Source organism: Lampris incognitus, chromosome 4, assembly GCF_029633865.1.
Source record: "Lampris incognitus isolate fLamInc1 chromosome 4, fLamInc1.hap2, whole genome shotgun sequence".
Taxonomy (NCBI): Eukaryota; Metazoa; Chordata; class Actinopteri; order Lampriformes; family Lampridae; genus Lampris; species Lampris incognitus.
Window position 1 is genome coordinate 50,509,552 of NC_079214.1, and position 26,158 is coordinate 50,535,709.

Sequence of the window (26,158 nt, forward strand, 5' to 3'; positions counted from 1 at the left end):
GGTGGGAGGGAGAGGAGTAGGGGGAGGAGAAGAAGTAGAAAGCAGAGAGGTGGGGACTTTCTCCTAAGTTACCATCATGGAAAATAGTGACCTGCAGATTGTTGGATGATGCTGGTGGCCTAAATTTAACCTGTATTGACCATATTCTGTATGTGGCACCGGCCTGAAGTAACAGTTAATAGCCTATAATATTTGATGGAAGCCTTTATTATGTGCAAGTTCTTAAAAAAAATGCGATAGCCTCTTTGAATTCCAGGTTGCTGTGAGTTGTTTTCGGTGAAAGAATTCAGTCTTCTGATAAGAAAAAATGGAGAATATAAGTGTTGGTGGATATTTTCATTTCTTGATTTACTTATTTTTTCCTTTCTTGATTTACTTATTTTTGCACAGAGCCATGTATGTTTCCTTGTCTTAATGGAGGCCAGTGTGTTCAATCTGAATCATGTGACTGCAGTTTATACCAAGCTACTGGTGCTAGATGTCAAACAGGTAAACTATGCAGTTAATGTTGTTACAGCTGAAGAAAAATCTATCTATCTATCTATCTATCTATCTATCTATCTATCTATCTATCTATCTATCTATCTATCTATCTATCTATCTATCTATCTATCTATCTATCTATCTATCTATCTATCTATCTATCTATCTATCTATCTATCTATCTATCTATCTATCTATCCTTTATTTTATTTTAGTTTATACCCCCCCCCCATTTTCTGCCCAATTGTACCCGTCCAATTACCCCACTCTTCCGAGCCGTCCCGGTCGCTGCCCCACCCCGTCTGCCGATCCGGGAAGGGCTGCAGACTACCACATGCCTCCTCCGATACATGTGGAGTCGCCAGCTGCTTCTTTTCACCTGACAGTGAGGAGTTTCACCAGGGGGACGTAGCTCGTGTGAGGATCACGCTATTCTCCCCAGTTCCCCCTCCTCCCCGAACAGGCGCCCCAACTGACCAGAGGAGGCGCTAGTGCAGCGACCAGGACACATACCCACACCCGGCTTCCCGCCCGCAGACTGCCAATTGTGTCTGTAGGGACGCCCGACCAAGCCGAAGGTAACACGGTGATTCGAACTGGCGAAACCTGTGTTGGTAAGCAATGGAATAGACCTAGCTACGCTACCCGGACGCCATCTATCTATCCATCTAGATAGCTAAAAGTCGTAAACTAAGCTAAAATAAGCTGGCTAAGCTAAACTAGCTAAAATAAGCTGGCTAAGAATCTATCTAGCTTTTTAGCTAGCTTGCTAACGATCTCTCTAGCAAGACATATCACTACCCATCTCTCTGTCTGTCTTTCTGTCTAAATAGGTTACCTACCTATCTATCTACCACTTAATGTTTCAGATTGCATCGTAGTAGGCATATGACTCTAGGAAGAAATCCTCTAATGGCTGTTGTTTGGCTATTTTGTGTGTCCAGTTCCAAACCCAGGCTTTGAGAGGGAGATGACATGCAGGACTTGGGGACAGTACAACTATGAAACGTTTGATGGTCTATACTACTACTTCCCTGGTAGATGCACATACACATTGCTGAGGGATTGTGAGGACACCTCGGCATCCAGCATCATCGTCCAGGTTCGCTTAAATCCATCCGCAGCCTGATAGCGTCTTGACGGGATCCTGCTGACTAGACACTGAAGTCTTCAGTTCCAAATTAACTTTCAACAATTTGGATGAAACAAGTATTTGACCAACTGAATTTCAATGTTCAAGTATCACTTTCCAAAATACTTTCCCCTTACCATACTCTAAATCCAGCCTTTGCCTCAGGAAAAGATTTGCTCTGAAGATTAGTGAAAGCTACCTGGTTATTAGCATCAATTACCATTAAATACTGTAATTGCCCCAAAAGCCCTGAAAACATCCACAACAAACCTTGACTTTGTTCCCCCTAAATGGCAGCAGATATCATTCCATGGGAAAACAGAATAGCACTTGAGATCCCAACTTTTACTGACTATTCATGCTGATAGTAACAATGCTAAACAACAACAATAATAACAATAATAATATGAGTACTAGCAATAATGAAATTTATTTCAAAGATAATGGTTACGAAAGAAATGGCTAAAACACAGGACTATAAGATCAGTCATACCCTCCCCCAATTTTAAGATCCTTAAAAAGGGCATTTGGATAAGTCCTAGAGGCATTGCTGGCAAAACCTTAATCACCTTTTGACTTAAGTCTCTAAATTGTAAATGCCAGGAAATCCAACGTTTGGTTCAAAGGATACTCTCTGTCTCATTCCCCTTTGAAGATTTAAGATATGTCTAAGAGCCAAATCTAGCTGTACCTAGTTAGTCAGTGAGATTTGAAAGTCAGTACTAAAACATACCCAGCAGCAGCAGAAAGAGGGGTGCTATTATTCTGTTTCAATGTTTTGAATGACCACACAGACGCTCCATACCTTGGAGCTGCAAACTGGGTCTTACAGAGCTGGCGTATGTTTGCTTAGCTACAGTAATTGCCAATCAGTGGTCATTCAGAGCATTAATATCTCCTGTGCTGGACATGTTTATTCTCTGTGTTGTGTCTAAAGTTGCTTTACCCTTTAGGTCCACAATGATCCAAGATGTCACTCCTTCCCCTACATGTGCACCCGTTCTGTCAGCCTCTTCCTTCCATGGGAAGGAGAGGTTAGGCTGTACAGCACCAATGTTACTTTTAAAGGCCAGAGGTAAAAAAGAAAAAAGGTCTTCATGTAAAAGACACATTTAAATCATATATAAAAGAAGATGGTGTTGGGTATAAAGTGAATTTCATTTGCAAATATTCTGCCTTTATGTCCAGCCTCCAGCTGCCTCACCACATCCATGACCTGGAGCTAGAGCAGATCTCCCAGTATGTTGTAGTGACCCAACAACATGGCTTCACCTTGGCTTGGGATGGAAGCAGTGGCTCCATCTACATCAAACTCAGCCCAGAGTTTGTGGGCAGAACTTGTGGCATGTGTGGCAACTTTAATGCTGACATCCAAGATGACCTGAAGACCAGCTATGGTACAGTCAGAGGCTAACTGTAGTTTTCCACTGGAGGCACCAGGCTGTTCCTTATGTGCTTCCAAAAGAATTACAATTTCTATCTATCTATCTATCTATCTATCTATCTATCTATCTATCTATCTATCTATCTATCTATCTATCTATCTATCTATCTATCTATCTATCTATCTATCTATCTATCTATCTATCTATCTATCTATCTATCTATCTATCTATCTATCTATCTATCCTAGTGATCTAGCTAGCTAGCTAGCTAGTGAGCTAATTACATCTCTAGTTATCCCTCTGTCTGCCTATGTATCTATCTAAAAAAATAATTTTCTTAAAGACGTGAACCCATCTGTAGTGCAGCTAAGTTTATTCTAACAATTTGGCTGAAATAATTTGAGCTATCGGTCTCATTGCAAGATATTGTTCCTCTGTAATAAAATTCTAGAATGAAGTGAAACCACATTCCAATTAAGTGAATTTATTTACTGCATTTTTTTCTTGCTGTAAGAAAATAAAATTTCGCAATCAAAATCATTATTTAATGATGAACAGTGGTTAAATTTGTAACATTAAAGCTGTCATCTTTTATTGAACTGGTGGACGCTTGTCCTCCTGTCTTCCCAGGGGTCCTGACTGAACACATAGATATGTTTGGGAACAGCTGGGTGGAGTCAGAGCCTAACCAGGCCAGGTGTCCCATGGTGGCGGCTAGCTTTCCCTCACCCTGTACTGCAACAGATGCACATGTCCTGCTGGTAAGATACTGCACGCTATCTCACTGAAAAACAAAATGTGCATGGCAGTTTAACCATTCATCTGATTTAATATCACATGTAGTCAAGTCAAAGTAAGATAAAAAACAATCTAGCAATGGCAATTCTACTTGTTTTCTAACCAGTTTTACTTGTTTCAAGAACTGTCATATTATTTCGGTTCAAAATAATGCAACTTTATATTTCTTTGTTATGGAAATAAGTGAAGTATCTCAGACCATCAGCACAAATGGCACCTTTGAAAAAGAAAATGAATGATTTAAGGAGTCAGTAAAAAATTAAAATGGTTCATATGGAAAGTCATTAAAATGGAAATTCTACCCACATGAGCATTTTGATTGTTGTTCATACAGGATGTGTTGGAAGGATGTTTCCAGTTGTAATTTTTACTGATTGATCGGTATTTTTTGCTTTGTTGTTGTTTTCATGGTGACAGAAAGTGGAGGAGGTGTGTGCCATGTTGCTGGAGGAACCATTCAGGAGTTGCCATGACTTTGTCAGCCCCCTGTCCTACATGGCCAGCTGCTCCAATGACCTCTGCCTGTAAGACCAGTAACAAATACCAGTGCAACAGGAAACCAAAGCATAAAAAGATTTTTTAAAAAAAGAAAGAAAAATGAAAGGTTGTTGATCCCTGAGGAGAAACCGGGGATTTGCATTGCAGAATCAAACAATAGAAGTGCAGCAGATTTCTTAGGGATATGAATAAAAAGGTAATAAAAGACACACAAATAGAAGACAGAATTAGATCGAGCATCCGTGTGGTACTGTGAGGTCTAGCTCTGCTTACTTTCCATTCATTTGTTTTTAAAGATGCTGTGAACATCTGGTTTTTTAAATTGCATAAATGCTTGACACATGGAGCATCAAATTGTTGTCAGTAGTGATTACCATAAAACCTATCGAGGCTTACACTCTTTTCCTAGCTCTGCCTAGGTTATTATAGCACAACAAATGTTTGAACAGCCCATATGACTGGATTTGTAAATGGCTTCACTTAAATGTTTATAAGTAAGTTAGTTTTGCTGCTAGAATCAGAAGAATTGCACTCAAGGAATCTGGGGTCATACTTTTTTTTTCCAAGAGTGGACAATTCACTCTCTTTCAAAATGTTGTCTTCATTGAGACTCTAAGAAAGCTGAGTAGAGGGGACATAGGAGGGGTCTTAACCAATACATGGTCTCTTGGCATGAATCCAGGCCTTTCTAATGGGAAGTGAACAAGAGTGGGCCAGTTTTTACTAGAGGCTAGAGAAGCAGAAACAGCTAAAACACAAAGACTCTTGCAACAAAGCTTTTGAATTTAACCAATTTATCATTGTAGCAATTAGAGAGAATCATCTTTATACAAGCTTGGAAGTAATTACCAATCTAATGATTGGAATGTAGGTTAGAGTGTTCTCTGGCCCTGGCTGAAAAAAAAGTATAATATTTGCTATTTCTGTGTATATTGTGTTGTTTCTCTTGGTGATACATTGTATATACATTGTATATAGATTATATTGTCTATATCACCAACAATATATTTACATATTAATATTGATATCATGATAATCAAGTAAAATCTGAGATCATATTCTGTGAAGAAGGCCAAGAGAGGTACCATGGTACAAACCCTCCCCGAGTCTGTCTGGCATCTACTCCACAAAAAAACCAGAGCTGTATTGTAGATTTGTTACCATTGGCTGTTTCTTTACCTCATTTCGTCAAATGTCTTCAGATGAAATAAGGTGAGAATTTGTGGATACCCACCTTAAGGCTCTTTTTTTTTTTTTACCAATTTCAACATAAAAACAAAACTGGTCCCTGGCAATTTGTGAGAACAGTTATTGCCATATAAGTACAGTGCGAGCTTCAAAATGAAGTGAATCACAAACAGGTGAAGGATTCTGGGTGGTGGTGACCTCACAGGTTGAGCTCCCACTCCAGTCAAGCCAGTAAAGTCGCTCACCCAGTCTTAGTTTTTAAAGTAATCTCCACGCTGCAGGTTTATTCTACTGTTTCACATGTTTTAATTCATAGAGACATACACTAAAAGTTCGAGATGTGAAATATAGGTGTATTAACATCCCTTGGCTAGTCTAATGTAAATGTGTCCTCTGTTTTTTCTTCTGTTCAAGGTCGGGTCCCAATGGTGATGTGGTATGCCAGGTGTTCACTGAGTATGCCCGCTCCTGTGCCCATGCTGACCACCCACTGCACGGCTGGAGGGAGCACATAGCACAGTGTGGTGTGTCTCCTTCTCGTTCCGCCCACTGTCCATTCACCCTGATTTAAAACTGGAGCCGGTAGAGAAAGAGTAACGTCCCCAACAGCCGTTGTCTCTATTCTCTTGTGGAAGCATGAAGACAAAGCTAGGTTCTGGCTAACAGGAAACCAATATTTGTTTAAAAGTATTTTGTAAAGGCCTACATTTCTTTTTTGAAATGGAATGCTGTAAATCTAGTTTGAAGTGAAATGTAATTTAACTTTACATGCATCAACTTAGCGGCACAGTGGCCCAGTGGTTAGCGCTGTTGCCTCACAGCAAGAAGGTCCTGGGTTCGAACCCCGGGGTTGTCCAATCTTGGGGGGTCATCCCAGGTCATCCTCTGTGTGGAGTTTGCATGTTCTGATGGTTTCCCCCACCATAAAAGAGACACACATGTTATGGTTAATACTCCTGTCTGTGCCCCTGACCGAGGCATGGCAAGATGAACTGGAGTTGGTCCCCGGGTGCTGCATGGCGGCTGCCCACTGCTCCTACCTACACAGCTATTATGGGTTAAATGCAGAGAAAAATGTCCCACGGGGATTAATAGAGTATATCAAAATCAAAAAAATCAAAATTACTCTTTCAAGTGTTTTTCTTAAAATTTATTTCAGATTTTTTCCCTTTTTCTCCAAATTTAGTGGCCAATCGCTCCCTATTTTTAATTCAAACAGCCACCCTCATACTGCATGCGTTTGCCAACTGCATTTCTTCGGCTGGCAGTCTCGAAGGAGACGCCTTGTCACGAAAGTGGCAAGGCGAATCCAGGCCGAACCACTGCTTTTTCTGACACACAGAGATGCATTCATGTGACGAACACAAGCCGACTCCGCCCCCCCCCCGAAGACAGCGTCGCCAATTATTGCTGCTTCATTGAGTCCGGCCATAGTCGGATCTGACGAGACCGAGGTGCGAACCCTGGTCCCCAGTGGGCAACTCCATCGACACAAAGCCGATGCTTAGACCGCTACACCACCGCGGGCCCCTTTCAAGTGTTTTTAATAATGAATAATGTTTCCAGTAGATGATGGTTGTAGCCACATAAATCTATGTCAATTTGTTTTGCTGTTACTCATGTCTTGCAATAGAAACAGAATGCAAATGTGCTTCCAGTTAAGTAAGATGTCAGTAGCTGTCATAAAAGCAGATGCTGCTGTGTACGTGCTGTGATTTGTCCAGGGAAATTTCATGAGATTTGTTAGTTGCATTACATCTTGTGATTGCCTGTAGTAGTTCATTTTAATGTTTTGATCTTTATTGTTGTGATTAGCGAAGCAGTGTCCTCCAGACCTCCAGTACAGGGAGTGCATCAGCTGCTGCCCTGCCTCCTGTAATGTGGAGCGGATGTGCATCGACAGCAAGCTGGTCTGTCTGGACGGATGTTATTGCCCCGAAGGTAAATTGTCTTTGCATCTAATCCCCTGACAAAAGATCTGTTGCTGATTAGGTTGATCCAATGTGCGATTCTACTATCTTGAAGCAAGGCCTCATACTGTTGCATCTTTTCGTTATTGTTTTTCTATAAATGATTAACTTTTAATATTTTGCCTTTTAGAGTCTTATTTAGCCTACTCTGCATAAAACTATGATGCACTATTCTAGTTAATATTTCTAGCTCTATCCAGTAACCATTACAGTAAACATATCTTTTACTCATCTGCATCTATCTGTCTGTCTGTCTGTCTTCACTCACTGATTTTACCTTCCCAGACCTGATTTATGAGGAAGGGAGCTGTGTGACCACCTCTGAATGTCCTTGTGAATATCATGGCATGTTTTATCCCTCTGGACAGATGCTTCAGGAAGAGTGCAACAACTGGTAAGCAGTCTTCATAGGGTCTAATGTTTATTTCCTCACTTTAGATCCATGCACAACTTGAGCGGTTTGGATGTGATGAGTGTTATTCCAAAATAAAATCTTTAAAAAAAGAAGATTGATGCTCATATGATTTGAAAGAATGCTAGTGGAGAAGAAGGCCCAGCGTGGGTTGCTATTGAAGTATGAAGTCTTCTTAAGTTGTTTCTCATTCCATAGAGGTTATGATCTTATAAATATATTTAAATATATAATCCAGTTAGTCAAGTACATTCTCTATGAGAATGTACTTGACTGACTACAGTTGAGTGTTTCTTTTAACAAAGTTCAAGTTATTTATATATATATATATATATGTGTGTGTGTGTGTGTGTGTGTGTGTGTGTGTGTGTGTGTGTGTGTGTGTATATACAGTGCATCCGGAAAGTATTCACACCCCTTCACTTTCCCCATATTTTGTTATGTTACAGCCTTGTTCCAAAACGGATTAAATTCCTTTTTTTTCTCATCAATCTACATGCAATACCCCATAATGACAAAGCGAAAAAGGTTTTGTAGAAATTTTTGCAAATTTATTAAAAATAAAAAACTGAAATATTGCATTTACATAAGTATTCACACCCTTTACTCAGTACTTGGTTGAGGCACCCTTGGCAGCGATTACAGCCTCAAGTCTTCTTGGGTACAAAGCTACAAGGTTGGTGCACCTATATTTGGGGTATTTCTCCCATTCTTCCCTGCAGATCCTCTCGAGCTCTGTAAGGTTAGATGGGGAGCGTCGCTGCACAGCTATTTTCAGGTCTTTCCAGAGATGTTCAATGGGGTTCAAATCTGGGCTCTGGCTGGCCCACTCAAGGACATTCACAGACTTGTCGCGGAGCCACTCCTTCATTGTCTTGGCTGTGTGCTTAGGGTCGTTGTCATGTTGAAAGGTAAACCTTTGCCCCAGTCTGAGGTCCTGAGCGCTCTGGAGCAGGTTTCATCAAGGATCTCTCTGTACTTTGCTCCATTCATCTTTCCCTCGATCCTGACTAGTCCCCCAGTTCCTGCCGCTGAAAAACATCCCCACAGCATGATGCTGCCACCACCATGCTTCACTGTAGGGATGGTATTAGCAAGGTGATGAGAGGTGCCTGGTTTCCTCCAGACATGACGTTTGGCATTCAGGCCAAAGAGTTCAATCTTGGTTTCATCAGACCAGACGATCTTGTTTCTCATGGTCTGAGAGTCCTTTAGGTGCTTTCTGGCAAACTCCAAGTGGGCTGTCATGTGCCTTTTACTGAGCAGAGGCTTCCGTCTGGCCACTCTACCATAAAGGCCTGATTGGTGGAGTGCTGCAGAGATGGTTATCCTTCTGGAAGGTTCTCCCATCTCCACAGAGATGCTGGAGCTCTGTCAGAGTGACCATCAGGTTCTTGGTCACCTCCCTGACCAAGGCCCTTCTCCCCCGATTGCTCAGTTTGGCTGGGTGGCCAGCTCTAGGGAAGAGTCCTGGTGGATCCAAACTTCTTCCATTTACGAATGATGGAGACCACTGTGCTCTTCGGGACCTTCAAAGCTGTAGATTTTTTTTGTACCCTTCCCCGGATCTGTGCCTCGATACAATCCTGTCTTGGAGGTCCACAGACAATTCCTTTGACTTCACGGCTTGGTTTCTGCTCTGACATGCACTGTCAATAGTGGGGCCTTATATAGACAGGTGTGTGCCTTTCCAAATCATGTCCAATCAATTGAATTTACTGCGGGTGGACTCCAATCAAGATGTAGAAACATCTCAAGGATGATCAGTGGAAACAGGATGAACCTGAGCTCAATTTTGAGTGTCATAGCAAAGAGTGTGAATACTTATGTACATGCAATATTTCAGTTTTTTATTTTTAATAAATTTGCAAAAATTTCTACAAAACATTTTTCACTTTGTCGTTATGGGGTATTGTGTGTAGATTGATGAGAAAAAAAAAGGAATTTAATCCATTTTGGAATAAGGCTGTAACATAACAAAATGTGGGGAAAGTGAAGGGGTGTGAATACTTTCCGGATATATATATATATATATATATATATATATATATATATATATATATATACACTACTTTTGAACGGTAGTGTATATATATATATATATACACTATATATGCAATGCTGTAATTGCTGCAAATGGAGGATTCTTTGACGAAAGCAAAGTTTGATGTAAAAAAAATCTTATTTCAAATACAAATCATTATTTCTAACCTTGTCAATGTCTTGACTCTATTTTCTATTCATTTCACAACATATGGTGGTGAATAAGTGTGACTTTTCATGGAAAAAACAAAATTGTTTGGGTGATCCCAATCTTTTGAACGGTAGTGTATATATATATATATATATATATATATATATATATATATATATATATATATATATATATATATATATATATATATATATATATATATATATATATATATATTCGCTCCTCATTAGTGGAGCACTCAACACCATTGACGGTTTCGGAAAAAAACCCGATATATACACTACCGTTCAAAAGTTTGGGATCACCCAAACAATTTTGTGTTTTCCATGAAAAGTCACACTTATTCACCACCATATGTTGTGAAATGAATAGAAAATAGAGTCAAGACATTGACAAGGTTAGAAATAATGATTTTTATTTGAAATAAGATTTTTTTTACATCAAACTTTGCTTTCGTCAAAGAATCCTCCATTTGCAGCAATTACAGCATTGCAGACCTTTGGCATTCTAGCTGTTAATTTGTTGAGGTAATCTGGAGAAATTGCACCCCACGCTTCCAGAAGCAGCTCCCACAAGTTGGATTGGTTGGATGGGCACTTCTTTGAGCAGATTGAGTTTCTGGAGCATCACATTTGTGGGGTCAATTAAACGCTCAAAATGGCCAGAAAAAGAGAACTTTCATCTGAAACTCGACAGTCTATTCTTGTTCTTAGAAATGAAGGCTATTCCATGCGAGAAATTGCTAAGAAATTGAAGATTTCCTACACCGGTGTGTACTACTCCCTTCAGAGGACAGCACAAACAGGCTCTAACCAGAGTAGAAAAAGAAGTGGGAGGCCGCGTTGCACAACTGAGCAAGAAGATAAGTACATTAGAGTCTCTAGTTTGAGAAACAGACGCCTCACAGGTCCCCAACTGGCATCTTCATTAAATAGTACCTGTTAGAGCCTGTTTGTGCTGTCCTCTGAAGGGAGTAGTACACACCGGTGTAGGAAATCTAAAATTTCTTAGCAATTTCTCGCATGGAATAGCCTTCATTTCTAAGAACAAGAATAGACTGTCGAGTTTCAGATGAAAGTCCTCTTTTTCTGGCCATTTTGAGCGTTTAATTGACCCCACAAATGTGATGCTCCAGAAACTCAATCTGCTCAAAGAAGTGCCCATCCAACCAATCCAACTTGTGGGAGCTGCTTCTGGAAGCGTGGGGTGCAATTTCTCCAGATTACCTCAACAAATTAACAGCTAGAATGCCAAAGGTCTGCAATGCTGTAATTGCTGCAAATGGAGGATTCTTTGACGAAAGCAAAGTTTGATGTAAAAAAAATCTTATTTCAAATACAAATCATTATTTCTAACCTTGTCAATGTCTTGACTCTATTTTCTATTCATTTCACAACATATGGTGGTGAATAAGTGTGACTTTTCATGGAAAACACGAAATTGTTTGGGTGATCCCAAACTTTTGAACGGTAGTGTATATATATGTCTATATATATATCTCAAGTAGCAATATTTTATCTGTGTAAAAATATGGCATGAAGGAATGAATGAAACCTGTTATACTCAGTAGACATTTTTTCTTCTTCAGCCCACCATATATTAGACAATATTGCTCAATGTGTCATCGTCATGTAAAATGAATTAAATACCATCCCACGGAGTTGATGTGGTCCAGATCCAGCCATCTGGATTTCGTCTGTCTATTACGAGTCCAGTTTCTTTCAGTGGTCCCGGTGATTAGTGCGGTCTTTCATATTCCCGGAGCCACCTGTGGACTTCTCCGCTTTCTTTTTTTCATTTTCAGCACATGCAAGGGGGGAGCATGGAACTGCACCAGCTACAGCTGTCCAGGTAGGTCTGTTCCTTTACTGACATGACAATGCGTAATATACAATGATTGCAATGATTTTGAACTGGGGGTGTTGCGGGGCTAATGTACATGTGCAGCACACAGGCTTAAATGAACACATTTATCCTTCGTACAATACTGACTGGTGCATTTTGACGTCCCCTAATGTTAATTGTTTCTACTTAAATTTGTTGTATGCACTGCTACCCTGTTAGCCCTGTTTATACATTTATCCTGTATCTGCCCTCTAGTTTTGCAGTAGTAGCCATTATTAAAATTCTCCTTAATGTCTTAATCCTTATTCTGTCTTGTAGAATCATTGGACACAGTGATAGCCATTGTTAAGGTCCCTCTTGGTGCATTTGTCATGCATTAGTAATGCAAGCATCTATTATTATATACAGTACAACTGAATTTGTATATTATGGTGCAAAATTCTGGTGTCTCTCATCATAATAAGTGCCTGAACAATTCTTTACGATTTCCAAAAAAGAAACAAATCTTAATTTTTTTTCCGCTTTGAGAATCAAAAGTAAACTATTCCTATGCTTAGAATTTGGAAAACATGAGTAAAACTATTTTGAGACCTGTTGAAATTACATTATGGAGACTATAATGAGAGATTCATCATTTGAAGAAGAAAAAAAAAGACTGACAAAGTGACTGCTAGAATCAAAGTGAAGCATGTTTTGGGTTAAAATCACCAGTCATCTCAACACTTGGGCCTGTAAAATAATCATGTCTTCTGACGATAGTCATCACGACAGTCACACCTGCTGAAGCATCTGAAGTCTCAAGTTTTTCTCAGGTTGTCTAAAGAGTTCTGGTTGAGGCAAACAAATGAGACCTCAACCATTCATTGATGTGCCCTTAAGCAAGACAGCTTATTTCAAATTGGCTGGTTAGATCCCAACAATTTGAAAAACAATATTGATTTGTTTTAGCTGGTTAAAAAAATGCACAAAAAAAAAAGTAAAAAAAAAAAGTTCAGATGTGATGTTGTTAATCTGTTTTTTTCCTCACAGGAGAGTGCTCTGTGACTGGAGATATGTATTTCCATTCATTTGATGGTCGGCTGTACACCTTCCCAGCAACGTGCCAATATGTCCTGGCAAAGAGTCGCAATTCGGGGAAATTCACTGTCACCATCCAGAATGCCCCATGTGGACCTGTAAGTCTTAATGTTTTGTTATTCATTCATCTTCTTGCTTTTTGCGATTCCACTTCTTGTTGTTTATTTTTTCTTATCTCACTTGTGTTACTATTTGTAGTTTTCACTTCTCTTTTGGTGCAATCATCTATTTTGAAATTCTTATATTTGCTTTACCTCACCTACCCACTTTGTCTAGTGCTTTATGCTACTTTATAGAAGATGGAGAATGGATGCTGGGTTTAGTTTATTTCCAAGTTTGGTTTATTTCAGTTGCACAAATGAGGAACAAAGGAAAAAACACAGTTACACAAATGACTGGTTTGGTAACATGGCACAAACCAAACAAACCTTGTAGAGAGTTATATAAAACAGTTTACCTTTATATTAAAATATGACGGGCAGTTGCCCAAAAAAAAAAAACTCAGCCGATTCATCTGCTTTGGCTCATGAAAGCAAACTATTCACCCACTATTGGCTTAAATGGCCAGTATTATCTCTACAAATGTTTTATTTTTCATTGAGATCATATAGAAATAATAACTTTAGTGCTCAATTCGCCTCCCAGGTTCATGTTATTTACTGGAGAACTGTGCTCCATCCCATTGAGGTCAGTGCGCAGATGAAAGCCCTCAGGAATTGCCGTGATCAAACTTAGACAGATAATGAACATGAAAAGCAACAAAAGAATGAGAGCTTCTTTTCCTCAGAGCCTCCAATTTCCCAGGAGCCTTTGAGCCTCTGATGCCTGAACTCAACATACAGGAGGTGGGCCCCGGGATAAGATGTCACACGTATCAGTGCAGAGGCCCCAGACCCATCTGAACAGCCAACTGGACAGGATTACCTTATCTGGCCCCTGAGTGACAGAGTTATGTACTGCTTTGTAGTTGTTGATGTGAGGAGAGGTGGTGGAGTGATGGGCAGAGAGCAGGCCTTGTGAAAATGGGAGGTGAATGATGGGAAGAGTAGGATGAGGGGAGGGGGGGTTACAGCTATGGAGCTGTGCCACTTATGAAAGAGATGATTCATCCGCGCAGATTGCTTACTGTCAGCGGCCTCATCTCAACAACATGCAACCTTCTCAATTTAAGAAAACGGGTCTGGCAGAAAACAGACCTGTCGGTCTGACGATTTTGTTCAAATGTATCTCCAAATTGTATTGAGTATTTCATCACTCAAGTGAAAAATCCGTATAAGAGAAAATTATGTTTTTGTCCCCCCCCATGTCCTCTTTTTTTTCTCCTCATTATTTCAACCCCATTGTGTGTCTGTCTAATCCCACTGTCTATGTGAATTGGCGCTATTAGGAAATACTCCAGAGTGCATTATCAAACCATCTGGTCTCAATTGCAGAATTTGGACGGGGCTTGTATCCAATCAGTTAACCTGGTCATTGACGAGGATCCGAGGACAGAGATAACACTGAGCCACATCGGAGAAGTCTTCATAGCTGGACAGTACCGCATCTCCCTCCCTTACGCTGATGGTAACAATCACATCCACTCCCATATCTCAGCATTGTTCACGCTGAGCGTGCATATTCTTTCTGAGCTCTTAGGGCCTGGCAGACATGGATTGAATGACAGCTGTGTTATTGAACAGAAATTCTCACAATGCCCTTGACTTTACCCAGTACACTGATTTGGTGCTGGCATTGTGTCACTGAAAACACCGTCCCTCTGAGTATAGCCCCCGTTTGCTCGTTTTCATCACTGAGCTGTTCTCATGGCCAAGTAAACAGGTTTTTGTGTGTTTTGTGTAGAAGTATGTCAAAAAGCTCAGATATCGTGTTACCTCTCAAAGGTATTAGTTTGGAAAGGATCCATGTGTAAAATGTTTGTAGATACTTGAAACAATGTCTTCACCCTTATCCCAATCTTAACCCCTATCTTTCCACCTTAACCCCCAGTTCTCCTACTATCGCGTTCCATACACCGGATGTTATCAAGGTCATTTTGGTTCTGTTGTACAGTTTGCACACATCTCTAATTGTCATCTGTTTTTTTTTTCCCCGACCTTATTTCTTTTGAGGTGAGATAATATTGCAAACCCCTTGGGTTTTCTTGGTCTCGCCGTCAAAGTTTGAATTTCTGTTTTTTGTGTTCCCCCCCTTTTTTTCCTTTTTTTTTGTTTTGTTTGTTTTTTCAATCTTATCATTTGTATATGGAAGTTCTGACAGTATTTTTCACTTGCCTCTTTGGGCTCCCGTATTTGTATGAACAACTAAACCTAAAGCCTAAACCTTCTCTTACTCCATCTCCCCCAGAGATCTTCCACATCCAGGAGCTGTCATCCATGTTCCTCCAGGTGAAGACTGCCCTGGGTCTGAGGCTACAGTATAACTGGAGGGAGTTTCGCCTCTACCTGCAGGTGGACGAGCCATGGAAGGAGGACACAGTGGGCCTGTGCGGCACCTTCAATGGCAACATTCAAGATGACTTCCTGTAAGTGTCTCTACATGATCCCTGACCTCTCCCTTGCCCTCCATCGAACCCCCCCCCCCCAGCAGGGAAAGAGGGAGGGAGGGATGGAAGAAGGGGGTGAGGGGAGGTAGAAGGGACTAGGCTTTAATTTAGGGGGAGTAAATAACAAATGAATAACAGTTTGACTGAGCGAGAACGAGAACGAGAGTGAGAGAGAGAGAGAGAGCGCGCTATTGGGAGAGAGAGAGAGTGAGTGAGAGAGAGAGAGAGAGAGAGAGAGCAAACACATAGAATCTGTCAGCCTCTAAAACAGGAGTATACTCCCCCCGTAGTCTTGCGGAAAATGAATTTGTGAATATTTTAACTCACAATCCCAAAATAGTGTCCTTTTTGTAACATGTTTGAAACTGTTTTCCCTGAAAATGTGTATAAATAAATGTCTAAAAAAACCCTCTTTTTCTCTCTCACTAACTCTCTGTAATGAACACTGGGCAGTCAGCTCCGCATCAAAAGCCCCCCTCTCTAATCACCTCCTTTAGCTGAGACAGATGAGCACTCAAGTGAGATGACCGCGGCTGGATGTGTCACTTCCACAAGGAATTTACTGTTAGTGGAATAGGAGATCCACTGCACCTCACATTAATGGCAGCGATAAAGGGCGGATGTTGTCTAACAGTTGTAAATGGATATATATGTAAAAAAAAAAACTCCCTCTCACCCTTTTTCGGATGTTGTGTGTCTTCCTCAAGCTTGGGTCCTTGACCAGAGGTCTGGGAGTTTGAGGGTTCTGCACAGTATCTTAGCTGTTCCTAGGGCTGCACTCTTCTGGACAGAGACCTCAGGTGTTGTTCCTGAAATCTGCTGGAGCCACTCTCCCAGTTTGGGAGTCACAGCCCCTAGTTTTCCTATTACCACTGGGACTACTGTGGATTTCACCTTCCACATCTGATCTAGTTCTCCCTTCAGCCCTTGGTATTTCTCTAGCTTCTCATGCTCTTTTTTCCTGATGTTGCCATTGCTCGGGTTTGCTACATCGATCACTACTGCTGTCTTCTGTTCCTTGTTGACCACCACAATATCTGGGTGGTTAGACAGCACCTGCTTGTCAGTCTGGAACTTGAAGTCCCACAGGATCTTGGCTCTGCCATTCTCAAGCACCTTTGGACTTGGACTTCCAGTCTGTATTCAGTACAGATATTCCTGGACGCTATCCCAGCCACTTAGTAATGCCTTTGAGTGTATGCTTTTCCCAGCTAGCATTTTATACCCTGCTACTTAAGAAGTGCTGGACTGTCTCAGGTGCATCTTTGCACAGCCTGTGTCTTGGGTCTTGTCTGGTGTGGTAGACCCCTGCCTCAGCCAATCTGGTGCTGAGTGCCTGTTCCTGTGCTGTTATGATCATAGCTTCTGTGCTGTCCTTCAGTCCAGCCTTTTCTTGCCACTGGTAGGATTTCTCAATATCAGCCACATCTATCTGTTGATGGTACATACTGTGCATCCGGAAAGTATTCACACCCCTTCATTTTCCCCACATTTTATGTTACAGCCTTATTCTGAAATGGATTAAATTCCTTTTTTTTCTCATCAATCTACACACAATACCCCATAATGACAAAGTGAAAAGGTTTTTGTAGAAATTTTTGCAAATTTATTAAAAATAAAAAACTGAAATATTGCATGTACATAAGTATTCACACCCTTTGCTATGACACTCAAAAATTGAGCTCAGGTTCATCCTGTTTCCACTGATCATCCTTGAGATGTTTCTATATCTTGATTGGAGTCCACCTGTAGTAAATTCAATGGATTGGAGATGATTTGGAAAGGCACACACCTGTCTATATAAGGTCCCACTGTTGACAGTGCATGTCAGAGCAGAAACCAAGCCATGAAGTCAAAGGAATTGTCTGTGGACCTCCAAGACAGGATTGTATCGAGGCACAGATCTGGGGAAGGGTACAAAAAATTTCTACAGCTTTGAAGGTCCCGAAGAGCATAGTGGTCTCCATCATTCGTAAATGGAAGAAGTTTGGATCCACCAGGACTCTTCCCTAGAGCTGGCCACCCAGCCAAACCGAGCAATCGGGGGAGAAGGGCCTTGGTCAGGGAGGTGACCAAGAACCTGATGGTCACTCTGACAGAGCTCCAGCGTTCCTCTGTGGAGATGGGAGAACCTTCCAGAAGGACAACCATCTCTGCAGCACTCCACCAATCAGGCCTTTATGGTAGAGTGGCCAGACGGAAGCCTCTGCTCAGTAAAATGCACATGACAGCCCACTTGGAGTTTGCCAGAAAGCACCTAAAGGACTCTCAGACCATGAGAAACAAGATCGTCTGGTCTGATGAAACCAAGATTGAACTCTTTGGCCTTAATGCCAAACGTCACGTCTGGAGGAAACCAGGCACCTCTCATCACCTTGCTAGTACCATCCCGATAGTGAAGCATGGTGGTGGCAGCATCATGCTGTGGGGATGTTTTTCAGCGGCAGAAACTGGGAGACTAGTCAGGATCGAGGGAAAGATGAATGGAGCAAAGTACAGAGAGATCCTTGATGAAACCTGCTCCAGAGCGCTCAGGACCTCAGACTGGGGTGAAAGTTTACCTTTCAACACGACAACGACCCTAAGCACACAGCCAAGACAATGAAGGAGTGGCTCCGCGACAAGTCTGTGAATGTCCTTGAGTGGGCCAGCCCGAGCCCAGACTTGAACCCCATTGAACATCTCTGGAAAGACCTGAAAATAGCTGTGCAGCGACGCTCCCCATCTAACCTTACAGAGCTCGAGAGGATCTGCAGAGAAGAATGGGAGAAATACCCCAAATATAGGTGTGCCAAGCTTGTAGCTTCATACCCAAGAAGACTTGAGGCTGTAATTGCTGCCAAGGGTGCCTCAACCAAGTACTGAGTAAAGGGTGTGAATACTTATGTAAATGCAATATTTCAGTTTTTTATTTTTAATAAATTTGCAAAAATTTCTACAAAACCTTTTTCGCTTTGTCATTATGGGGTATTGTATGTAGATTGATGAGGGAAAAAAGGAATTTAATCCATTTTGGAATAAGGCTGTAACATAACAAAATGTGGGGAAAGTGAAGGGGTGTGAATACTTTCCGGATGCACTGTATGTACCATGGAGGAGCTTGGTATTCCATGATACCTCCTCTTTTTCTTCCTCCCCATTCTCTGTCTTCTGCTGCCTGAGGTACAATCAGCAAGCAGTTCATCATGGGGGGCCCCATTTCTGATGTACTCGTGGATGTTCCTTCTTTCATCCTGGATAGTTGCTCTGACACTCACTAACCTTCGGGCCCCATCTTTTCGCTTATTGTACAGTCACAGGCTGCTGGACTTCAGGTGGAACTGTCCGTGCACTGTGAGGAGTTTCCGTGGCCTTTATCTCCTCCTTTGGCCAGCTTATTATTCCAGCTGGGTATCTGATGATTGGTATGGCATATGTTTTGATGGCTTGGCTCTTAGTCTTCCTATTGAGCTGGCTCCTCAGGACCTGCCTCACTCTGGAGATATCTGGTTGTAGCTGACCTCCTTGCTGCCTTCTCATGGTTTCCATTTGCCTGTGGAATACCCAGGTACTTGTTAACTGTCCTTTATGTCTGTTATCCTGTCATCTGGTAATTCAACCCCTTCAGTCCTCACTAACTTTCCACTATTTGTCACCATTCGACTGCACTTGTCCAGTCTGAATGACATCGTAATGTTGTTGCTGTAGATCCTGGTGAAGTGGATCAGCAAGTCAATGTCTTGCTCATTCCTGGCATACAGCTTGACATCATCCTGCCAGTGTTCCTGACCAAAGCGATGACAAAGAACTGGAGTTGGTCCACGGGTGCTGCACTGCGGCTGCCCACTGCTCCTAGCTACATGGCTTCCCACTGTTATTAGTGTGTGTGTATAGATGATGGGTTAAATACAGAAAAGGAATTTTACTGTACATACAGTAACAGTAAGTAAAGTATTTTCTTAACAACCAATACTCAACAAGCGAACTGCCTCCCCATGTATCTACTCACTTTGAATGGCTTATCTGCTGATGGTAAGCATATGTTGTCAAATATACTTTGACCAACTAAGGTTTATTTGCAGCATAGCATATGAAAGTGCACATGAATATGCTATAAACTGGGTCTCAATAATAGTTAATGGCTGCTAAAAGTTCCAGAAATTAGTTGGGAAAAGACAGCTAGACATCATGATGCTGCATGAATTCTGTCACACTGCAGTACTTCCCAGCTTCTAACTTCCTGTCTCGTCTCCTGTGCCCCTTTAGGTCCCCATCAGGCATGATAGAGAGCACTCCACAACTATTTGGCAATGCCTGGAAAACATCGTCAGCCTGCACTCCAAGCCCCAATTTACCCCTGCTGGACCCTTGTGATACACACCAACAATCTGGTAAGATACGATACACCAACAGATGTCTGTTTTACACGTCTTTAGCCAATAGTGTGATATTGAGCAGCATTCAATAAATGAGTGATATACTCAGTGTCTTGTTTGAGGACAGGCATGTTTCTGTTAAGTTATACATCAGGTGATATTTGAACTTGTAACCATTCGAAGATAACCTTTCTGACCCCTAGGCCATACTGCCAGTCACTCAGCCAATCACATAGATTCAGCACCTTATGGTTACCTGAAGACTGAGACAGTAGTCTATTCTTGTGTGTCCTGTTGAAATGTCAGATGTATTGCAGACTGCAAAATGGTCAATAATGCCTCTGACACTTTTCCACTGGAGTTCCTCCTCTACCTTTCTTCACTCTCTTTCTTTCTGATTTCATTGTCTACCCCCCCCCCCAGCATCCTATGCCACAGAGATGTGTGACATACTAAACCAGGATGTGTTCTCTGCGTGCCACGAGTACCTGAGTCCCACGCCCTTTCATCAGCAGTGTCGTGCAGACACCTGTAAGTGTGGCGCTCCCTGCCTCTGCTCTGCTCTGGCTCATTACGCACGCCACTGCCACAAGTACTCCGTGATAATTGAGTTTCGGTCGCAAGTGCCCGACTGCGGTGAGTATTGCAATCTATTTAGGGGACTATAATGCTGGTATTAGGACAGGAAATAGATGTTTTCTTCTACAAACCCCAATTCCAATGAAGCTGGGACGTTGTGTAAAACATGAATAAAAAACAGAATACAATTATTTGCAAATCCTTTTCGACCTATATTCAATTGAATACACTACAAAGACAAGATATTTAATGTTCAAACTGATAAACTTTATTGTTTTTTGCAAATATTCACTCATTTTGAATTTGATGCCTGCAACACGTTCCAAAGAAGCTGGGACAGGGGCAACAAAAGACTGGGAAAGTTGAGGGATGCTCAAAAAACACCTGTTTGGAACATTCCACAGGTTAACAGGTTAATCGGAAACAGGCGAGTGTCATGATGGGTATAAAAGGAGCATCCCCGAAAGGCTCAGTCATTCACAAGCAAGGATGGGGTGAGGTTCAGCACTTTGTGAACAACTGCGTGAGCAAATAGTCCAACAGTTTAAGAACAATGTTTCTCAATGTACAATTGCAAGGAATTTGGGGATTTCATCATCTACAGTCCATTATATCATCAAAAGATTTAGAGAATCCGGAGAAATCTCTGCACGTAAGCGGCAAGGCCGAAAACCAACATTGAATGCCTGTGACCTTCGATCCCTCAGGCGGCACTGCATTAAAAACCGACATCATTCTGTAAAGGATCTTACCACATGGGCTCAGGAACACTTAGGAAAACCATCGTCAGTTAACATAGTTCGTCGCTACATCTACAAGTGCAAATTAAAACTCTACCATGCAAAGCGAAAGCCATATATCAACAACACCCAGAAACCCCGCCGGCTTCTCTGGGCCCGAGCTCATCTGAGATGGACTGACGCAAAGTGGGAAAGTGTGCTGTGGTCTGACGAGTCCACATTTCAAATTGTTTTTGGAAATCGTGGACGTCGTGTCCTCCGGGCTAAAGAGGAATAGGACCATCCAGATTGTTATCAGCGCAAAGTTCAAAAGGCAGCATCTGTGATGGTATGGGGGTGTGTTAGTGCCCATGGCATGGGTAGCTTGCCCATCTGTGAAGGCACCATTAATGCTGAAGAGTACATACAGGTTTTGGAGCAACATATGCTGCCATCCAAGCGACGTCTTTTTCAGGGACGTCCCTGCTTATTTCAGCAAGCCAATGCCAAGCCACATTCTGCACGTGTTACAACAGCGTGGCTTCGTAGTAAAAGAGTGGCGGGTACTAGACTGGCCGCAATAAAGTTTATCAGTTTGAACATTAAATATCTTGTCTTTGTAGTGTATTCAATTGAATATACACTACCGTTCAAAAGTTTGGGATCACCCAAACAATTTTGTGTTTTCCATGAAAAGTCACACTTATTCACCACCATATGTTGTGAAATGAATAGAAAATAGAGTCAAGACATTGACAAGGTTAGAAATAATGATTTGTATTTGAAATAAGATTTTTTTTACATCAAACTTTGCTTTCGTCAAAGAATCCTCCATTTGCAGCAATTACAGCATTGCAGACCTTTGGCATTCTAGCTGTTAATTTGTTGAGGTAATCTGGAGAAATTGCACCCCACGCTTCCAGAAGCAGCTCCCACAAGTTGGATTGGTTGGATGGGCACTTCTTGCGTACCATACGGTCAAGCTGCTCCCACAACAGCTCAATGGGGTTCAGATCTGGTGACTGCGCTGGCCACTCCATTACCGATAGAATACCAGCTGCCTGCTTCTGCTCTAAATAGTTCTTGCACAATTTGGAGGTGTGTTTAGGGTCATTGTCCTGTTGTAGGATGAAATTGGCTCCAATCAAGCGCTGTCCACTGGGTATGGCATGGCGTTGCAAAATGGAGTGATAGCCTTCCTTATTCAGAATCCCTTTTACCCTGTACAAATCTCCCACCTTACCAGCACCAAAGCAACCCCAGACCATCACATTACCTCCACCATGCTTAACAGATGGCGTCAGGCATTCTTCCAGCATCTTTTCATTTGTTCTGCTTCTCACAAACGTTCTTCTTTGTGATCCAAACACCTCAAACTTGGATTCATCCGTCCACAACACTTTTTTCCAGTCTTCCTCTGTCCAATGTCTGTGTTCTTTTGCCCATCTTAATCTTTTTCTTTTATTGGTCAGTCTCAGATATGGCTTTTTCTTTGCCACTCTGCCCTGAAGCCCAGAATCCCGCAGCCGCCTCTTCACTGTAGATGTTGACACTGGTGTTTTGCGGCTACTATTTAATGAAGATGCCAGTTGGGGACCTGTGAGGCGTCTGTTTCTCAAACTAGAGACTCTAATGTACTTATCTTCTTGCTCAGTTGTGCAACGCGGCCTCCCACTTCTTTTTCTACTCTGGTTAGAGCCTGTTTGTGCTGTCCTCTGAAGGGAGTAGTACACACCGGTGTAGGAAATCTTCAATTTCTTAGCAATTTCTCGCATGGAATAGCCTTCATTTCTAAGAACAAGAATAGACTGTCGAGTTTCAGATGAAAGTTCTCTTTTTCTGGCCATTTTGAGCGTTTAATTGACCCCACAAATGTGATGCTCCAGAAACCCAATCTGCTCAAAGGAAGGTCAGTTTTGTAGCTTCTGTAACGAGCTAAACTGTTTTCGGATGTGTGAACATGATTGCACAAGGGTTTTCTAATCATCAATTAGCCTTCTGAGCCAATGAGCAAACACATTGTACCATTAGAATACTGGAGTGATAGTTGCTTGAAATGGGCCTCTATACACCTATGTAGATATTGCACCAAAAACCAGACATTTGCAGCTAGAATAGTCATTTACCACATTAGCAATGTATAGAGTGTATTTCTTTAAAGTTAAGACTAGTTTAAAGTTATCTTCATTGAACAGTACAGTGCTTTTCCTTCAAAAATATGGACATTTCAATGTGATCCCAAACTTTTGAACGGTAGTGTAGGTTGAACAGGATTTGCAAATTATTGTATTCTGTTTTTATTTACATTTTACACAATGTCCCAACTTCATTGGAATTGGGGTTTGTACGTGCCAGAGCGGCTAGTTGTTACTAGAACTCTTCAGCCATTTCCACTATGTCACACACCAACTATAAACAACCACATACAATTTACCACAATGTATGGCATCCAGTTGGTGGTTTATTACCTGCTCAAGAAGCTGGCACAAAAGACCACCTTATAAGTAATAGCCAAGATTTACTTGCATTCGGCTTTTGCCTGCAGGCTGGTGGTAATTTCCTGCTGTAATTGCCATGATACTTCTGGATAACAGTTATCATAATGATACTGTAAGCACAATATCATGTTTAGATAATAATGCAAAGATGAGAGTTTGTCGGGTTTTAACTGATGTTTAGCATCAAATTCCTTCTGAATTCCCATGTAGCGGTCGACTGCCCAGACACTATGGAGTATGGAACATGTGTGTCGTCGTGCCATCGCCGTTGCTCTGCGCTGTCTGTCCCCCAGCATTGTGGGGAGGAGTGTGAGGAGGGGTGTGTCTGCCCTCAGGGTACTTTCTATAACACCCGCAAACACACCTGTGTGCCCAGGTAGGACTAACTCAGAGGCTGGGGGCTGTCAACATTAAAAAAAGGTTCTAAGGGGGCATTTGGGTAGCATAGTGGTCTATTCCGTTGCCTGTCAACATGGATATTGCCGGTTCAAAACCTTGTGTTACCTCCGGCTTCGTCAGGCGTCCCTACTGACACAGTTGGCCATGTCTACAGGTAGGAAGCCGCATGTGGGTATGTGTCCTGGTCGCTGCACTAGCGCCTCTGGCCAGTTGCGGTGCCTGTTTGGGGTGAGGGGGGGGACTAGGAGAATAGCATGATCCTCCTACGCACTACGTCCCCCTGACAAAACTCTTCACTGTCAGGTGAAAAGAAGCGGCTGGCGACTCCACATGTATCGAAGGAGGCATGTGGTAGTCTGCAGCCCTCCCTGGATCAGCAGAGGGGGTGGAGCAGCGACTGGGACGGCTTGGAAAATAGGATAATTGGCCAAGTACAATTGGGGAGGAAAAAGGAAATATAATTAATTTATGTATTAAGAATGATGAAATTATTTTTCAAGATAGTATTAAGAAGAATTTGGCTTTTATTGTAACGGGTTTCTCTATAACATCAAAACATATATTCAGACATATTAATTGTTTTTAGTAGTTTATTTCTTGCTTATCTTGTGAACTAGTGAACTCTAGGCAATCTTAAATAGTTTTGATGAACACTGTATAAGAATGTTAAAGGTTTAGGCTTCCTTTCCTTGAACACTTTTCCTCCTGTCTTCTGGTAGCTGTTAAACTACATTAAATGGGTAGCTGGCTAGCACAGGCTAGAGTAGTATTTGTATTTTCTCTAATGTTTACATCATCAGCCTTTAAGTGGAAATCCTTTTCTCTTTTCCTGTACACATTATAGAACCAGCAGACCTCAGTAATTGTCCTCTCTCTTTCAATTCCCTCTGCCCTAGAAGATACGTATGCAGCTTAATTCCTCTTAAATGTCCCCAGGTTTTTACATCCTAGTTCATTGGGGTGCCTTACTTACTACGTACTAGAGTTACATCAAGGAATTCACCGTGAAACCCCCCTTTCATTCCCACTCAAGCTGGGGACAACACAGATATCTGATAACCAGTGAGAAAGAATTTGTTATACAGAGGCCGATGTGTGGCGCTGGCCTATATGTTACAAAGGCTTTCAGCCTCTGCTAAACAAGGTTTAGCATGACTTGGCTCCGCAGCCACCTTAGCGATGAGTTTCGTAACAAGAGGGATTTTGAATGGGTGATTCAAGTTTATTCAGATGAACAGCTTTGGATGTGGGTTTTAAATTCTGTGTAGCATTTACAGATGGGAGGAAATGGAGAGCAAATGACTTTGTCTGTGTTTATGTCTTTATGCACATTTCTGTATTTTCTTTTTTTATGTAGAGGGTCCCTGTCTGCCTTTTATGTATGATATTGTTGTGTGTGTGTGTGTGTGTGTGTGTGTGTGTGTGTGTGTGTGTGTGTGTGTGTGTATGTACGTGTGTGTGTGTGTGTGTGTGTGCATGCGTGCGTGTGTGTGCGCGTGTGTACGTGTGTGTGTGTGTGTGTGTGTGTGTGTGTTAAGGGAAACTATTTAATGTAACTGAGAGTCTGTGTTTGTTTAAGAGAAAGGCAATGATTAGTGATGACATATTCAGTAATATCAATGATATGAGTTGGTCTGACAACCAGCACATCTTTGTCTGCTGCTCATGCTGACATCTTTTCATGTCTATGTTTCTACAGGAATGAGTGTCCCTGCAGTTTCTTGGGGGCTGACTATGAACCAGGGGATGTGATCATGACGTCAGCAGGTGTTCAGTAAGCTCCTCCTCTCCTTTTTTTTCCATGAAAGTTAAAATAAAAATAATTGAGTGATTTCAGTAGACCTCCATAATCTGATTTTAAATGTTTGTTGTATTGACCTCCATGAAAGCCAATATTAAAGGCCAACTGATCCCGTTATTCATCTCCAACAGATGTTATGTTTAATCAGACCCTTGTATTTAAGCTCTAACAGATCCTGTATTAACTTGTAATAGGTTGACACATTAACAAATGTTCAGCAGAACCCTGTCTTAATCTCTACAATTTAACATTGGTTTTA

The 26,158-nt window shown here is 41.7% G+C and overlaps 1 protein-coding gene across 1 annotated transcript in view; it reads left to right on the forward strand.

Moving 5' to 3' along the window:
• The window catches only part of otog (otogelin), a 75,317-nt gene that overhangs the window by 4,376 nt on the left and 44,783 nt on the right, over nt 1–26,158 (forward strand). Inside the window, exons 5-22 of the mRNA XM_056279361.1 lie at nt 391–489; nt 1,428–1,585; nt 2,569–2,690; nt 2,804–3,012; nt 3,631–3,761; nt 4,216–4,322; nt 5,899–6,008; nt 7,300–7,425; nt 7,740–7,848; nt 11,886–11,932; nt 12,956–13,101; nt 14,437–14,569; nt 15,350–15,527; nt 18,848–18,862; nt 19,794–19,918; nt 20,327–20,539; nt 23,910–24,075; nt 25,798–25,872. Coding sequence (XP_056135336.1) covers nt 391–489; nt 1,428–1,585; nt 2,569–2,690; nt 2,804–3,012; nt 3,631–3,761; nt 4,216–4,322; nt 5,899–6,008; nt 7,300–7,425; nt 7,740–7,848; nt 11,886–11,932; nt 12,956–13,101; nt 14,437–14,569; nt 15,350–15,527; nt 18,848–18,862; nt 19,794–19,918; nt 20,327–20,539; nt 23,910–24,075; nt 25,798–25,872 — 2,269 coding nt within the window. The remainder of the gene's footprint in view (nt 1–390; nt 490–1,427; nt 1,586–2,568; nt 2,691–2,803; nt 3,013–3,630; nt 3,762–4,215; nt 4,323–5,898; nt 6,009–7,299; nt 7,426–7,739; nt 7,849–11,885; nt 11,933–12,955; nt 13,102–14,436; nt 14,570–15,349; nt 15,528–18,847; nt 18,863–19,793; nt 19,919–20,326; nt 20,540–23,909; nt 24,076–25,797; nt 25,873–26,158) is intronic.